This window comes from Elephantulus edwardii, unplaced genomic scaffold (assembly GCF_000299155.1).
Source record: "Elephantulus edwardii isolate Elephantulus edwardi_28Jun2011 unplaced genomic scaffold, EleEdw1.0 scaffold00036, whole genome shotgun sequence".
NCBI lineage: Eukaryota > Metazoa > Chordata > Mammalia > Macroscelidea > Macroscelididae > Elephantulus > Elephantulus edwardii.
In genome coordinates, this window is record NW_006399786.1 from 3,438,483 (window position 1) to 3,443,151 (window position 4,669).

The window sequence follows — 4,669 nt, forward strand, 5'->3', positions numbered from 1 at the left end:
TGATAAAAAATTTCAGCCTTTATCAAGTTAGCATAAGTTCAGAAGAAAAAGGATTAAAAATCCTAGCACAAGAAACAAGTCCACTTAATATTCTGCTGCAAATTGTTTTAACACCAAATTAAAAATAATGAAGATCTCATAACTTTCAAAAAAAAAAGGAGGGAAAATAATTCCACACAAACTAAAAAAAGGTGTTAAATCTTTTCCAAGATAAAAGCAGCTCTTCATAAAAGAGAAAGTTACTTTCCAAAGGCCTTAGAAAATAACTTTATGATATTTACTGAGTCAGCCAATCTTTTACTATTTAACTAATCTGCTCAGTCCCAGTAGTTCAGAAGGCAATTTATTTTATGACAACTGTGAAATATGAAATAAAATTTTGCAGAAATACACTGATTGGGAAAAATAAAAATTATTGAAGCATCTTTTTCAGCTCCCATGTTTTTAAAAGACTGGCAATAAGGATAAAAATTCAAATGCAAAGTCATCTCACTTGATATATAAACACTTACTGGAAGAAAATAAGGGAGCTCTGTCTGGCAGCACAGTCTGTAGGAGTTGCACAGCTAATCCAAGGGCAGAGTTTCTCTGATGATTCCAACCCACCATTGACTCTGAAGCAGAAAGATACCCAGCCTCCTCTCAGACAATTTACAGCCTTCGATAAAAGGAGGGAGGGTCAGCTATGAATTGGTTCCTATTTTATGTCAATCAATTTGAGCTTCAGAAAAGAAAATGAAGGCTATTGGACTCTGAAGAGCAGTGTTCAGAGATAGCAAGTTGTCAATCTCATTCTCACAGTAATAAATACCAAAGCTGTGTGAACCACAAGACCCTTACTTAATCCTTGACACTGTCAAATCTGTTACCTATCTTTGACCTTTATGTTTTTACCTCCAGCTGAAAAGTTCTTTCCCTAGTCTTTGTAAAGTTGCTTCCCATCCTTTAGATAGCACCTTACTTTCTTCAAAGGCCTCCTTATCCAAAAAGAGCACATTCTATCCCTAGCCATTACTCCATCCTGTTTTATCTTCCTCATATCATGCATCACTATGCAAACACTGATTTTTTTAAATGCTTTTAATCCCTACAATCTATTTACTGAGATGATGCATGTTGTCAGTTTTCATTTCTCTTTCTAGTCCCAATCCCTTGCTCAGATGCATAACACGTGTTAAATAACTATGTAGAATTGACAACAGAAACCATACTGGAAAAAATGAGTTAAAATTAAGATTCCATATCCTTCATTCCAAGTCACACCTTTACATTAAAAGATAACAACTGTTTCTGTTACAAATTGCTTTTTTCCCCCCATTTTTTTGTTGTTGTTGTTGTTGAACGAGATCTGACTGGCATGGACAGAGATTGCCTTCTCCTCCTGAGGATCATCTGGTGGATATGAACCGCGATCCTTCTGGATTGCAGCGTAGTTTTGCATTACTTTTCTTAAAAACTAGGTTTCCAGGGGAGGGAGTGGGTAGGGAGAAAAGTGCAACAATGACTGCAAAACCTAAGTCTCTGTTGCTGTTGTTATGTGCCATCAAGTCGCTTGCGACTCATAGCAACACTTTGCACAAGAGCCCTAAATGCCGCTCTATCCTGTGCCAACCTCGCTGTCTCAAACACACTCATTCCCACCACTGCACTCACAGAATCGATCCATCTCATCAAGGGTCTTCCTCTCCTGCGCCGTCCCTTCACTCTCCCAAACATGAAGTCCCTCTCCAAGGACCAGTCCCTCCTTGCAACATGTCCAAACGTATGTCAGACAAAGCTTCAGAATCCTTGACTCCAAGGAGCATTTCGGCTTCACCCTCTCCAGGACAAACCTGTTAGTTCTCCTAGCAGTTCATGGGATATTCAACACTCTTCTCCAGCACTACAGCTCAAACGTATCAATTCTCTTTCTATCATCCCTAGTCACTGTCCAACTCTCCGATGCATAGCACAGTATTGCAAAGACTATAATAGCCTGGATCAGGTGCACCTTAGTCTCCAGTCTGATGTCGTTGCTCTTCAGTACTCTTGAGAGGTCCCTCACAGCTGACTTTCCCAATGCAATTCATCTCTTGATTTCCTGGCTGCTGTTACCAAGAGTGTTGACTGTGGAAACAAGTAAACTAAAACTGTTAACTATCTCAATCTCTTCACCATCCATACTGATGCTGCCAATTGGCCCAGTGGTGAGAATCTTTTTTTTCTTGATGTTGAGCTTCAATCCATACTGAAGGCTGCAGTCCCAGATATTTGACAGCAAGTGCTTCAGGTCCTCCTCAGTTTCAGCAAGCAGGGTTGGGTCATCTGCATAACGCAGATTGTTGATGACTCTTCCACCAATTCTGATGCCACATTTCTCCTCATACAGCCCAGCTGCATCTCGGATGATCAGTTCTCCATACAGACTGAAAAGGTATGGAGACAAAATACATCCCTGACGGACCCCCTTCTTGATTTTGAACCATGTAGTGTCTCCTTGCTCTGTTCTGATGACTGCCTCTTGGTTCAAGTATAGGTTTCACATCAGCACAATCAAATGTTCTGGGATTCCCATTCTTCTCAGAGTCAAGCACAGCTTGTTGTGATCCACACAGTCAAAAGCCTTTGCATAGTCAATGAAACACAGATAGACATTCTTCTGGTATTCTCTGCTTTCTGCCAAGATCCATCTAACATTAGCTATAATATCCCTAGTACCACGACCTCTTCTAAATCCAGCCGGCACACGTGGCAGTTCTCTGTTGACATACTGTCTCAAACATTTTTTGATAAGTCTCTGTTAAGTTTCATTAAAATTAATTTAAAAAAAAAAAAAAGACGAGCAATAAAAGAGTGTTTCAGATTGGGAGGGGGAAAAAAACTCAACCCTTGGTTTCCCCAATTGCTGAGTTCATGGAAGCACCTTGCCTTAATAGCAGGTCAAATCAATTACAGACTGGAGAAATAACAGAGCAAAAAACGTCTAACTTTTATCCAAGACATCAAAGACGTTGAAAGCAAGCCAAAGAAATTTCCACCTGCTTCCTCATACATTGCAGACCCACTTCCGGCATAGCATCCTAGAGGCAGGCAGAGAAAGCCAATAAATTTCGGGCAGAGAATGCAACCGTGAACGTGGAGGAACTTTTAAATAAATCGAATTCTTTACCGCTTAAATTTAGAGGCGCGGTGGGGGAAGTTTCTAACTCTGCCTTTCACACGCACTGTACATCACGTCCATTTTTTTAACAAGTCTTTCTGAACGTGACCTTCCAACAAGAAAAAGTTTGTCAAGTATCTGATAATTCATCCAACACACTTCTTATTTATAGCTAATAAATGCAATCACATACGAAGCAAAAGAATGCACCAAACTGGTCACTAAGACTGAAAAACGATGACACGAAGACCTAAAGCTCGCCTTACCTCGCAATGCACTGACTCATCTTTTCAAAGTGAACATACTGCTATAGATAGCCAATCAATCCAATCTTTCATAATGTGCTCCTAATCGAAAACACGCTCACTCTTCTATCTGCGACCAATAAACTCTTAAGACCAAGTTCCGGTTTCTCCACCTCCCGCGTGGGAAAAAAGCAGCTGGGTGATTGATTAAAGGGTACGAACGCCAAGAGGCGCCTATCCTGCATCACAGAAACCCCAGGACCTGAGAGACAGGTGGGCTGCAGGGTATGCCCCGGGTGACACCTGGCCCAGGGCGAGGCTCCTGGCCAGCCACCCAGCAGGGGCTGGATCGATACCGGCCACCGCTGAGCAGCACCCGCACGTCAGTGCCCGGGGAGACCAGTCAGCGGTGTGAACCTGACAGCTCTCGAAGGTGAGGGGCTTCCGCCACCGCAGCAGGAAGGGAAAGAGACCAAGGGCAGGGGTCAGCGGCCGGCCCAAGTCGCAGCTCTGCCCCGCCCACCCGCGCCAGCCTGTCGCTGCCATTCCCTCACTTCAGACGGCACGGGGAGGTTTTCCGCCGCCTCCTTCAGCTCCAGTACGGAGTCTGTCTGCCTGTCGGTCAGCGGTGCCGCTGAGTCCGGTCTCCGGTCCCAGAGAGCCAGCTTCTCCCAAGCGTCCCGGTCCGCCGCCGCCTCCGGCGGCAGTAGCAGCGCCGCCTCCGCCATCGCTGCCGCACCGCGACCTCAGCAGCAGCGGGTGGAGGAGACCCCGACAGGCAGAACCGGGCCACTTCCGGGAGAGCCTGGCGTTCCAGCGGGGCACCGGCGGCGGGGCGTACAGGGCGAGATAACGTGACCCCGGAAACACTTCCACAGTTTAGGGGCGGGACTGAGGCTGCAACAGACGTGGCTTTAAATGGGGTACAAACATTTCCGGCTGGGTAGTGTAACCGAGAGCTAAAAATGTAGGCTAAAACGGAAGTAGAAATGCCCCTACCGGAAGTGTCTCCGTCAACAATAACTTTATTGGGACACGTTGCTCAAATTAATGAACCATTCTGAGTTTCCCAAGTTTCTCATGAGTAAACTTGACCAAAATTCAATACTTAATATGTTAAAAAGAAAAAAAAATTAAATGTGTAGACTATTTTCTCTGCATTATGAACATCACTAATAGCATCATTAATCGAGAAACAAATTGAAAACTTGGTTTACTATTGTGCAGATAAGCATTCTGAATAATAATCTGTCATTCAAATCAGATTGTACATTTCAGCAGGTAG

At 43.9% G+C, this 4,669-nt stretch overlaps 1 protein-coding gene across 1 annotated transcript in view; it reads right to left on the minus strand.

Annotated features, from left to right (window-relative positions):
• The window catches only part of COG3 (component of oligomeric golgi complex 3), a 78,024-nt gene extending 73,847 nt beyond the window's left edge, over positions 1-4,177 (minus strand). The window contains exon 1 of the mRNA XM_006884607.1: positions 3,939-4,177. Coding sequence (XP_006884669.1) covers positions 3,939-4,112 — 174 coding nt within the window. The 5' untranslated portion in view covers positions 4,113-4,177. The remainder of the gene's footprint in view (positions 1-3,938) is intronic.
• Positions 4,178-4,669: the final 492 nt, after the last annotated feature.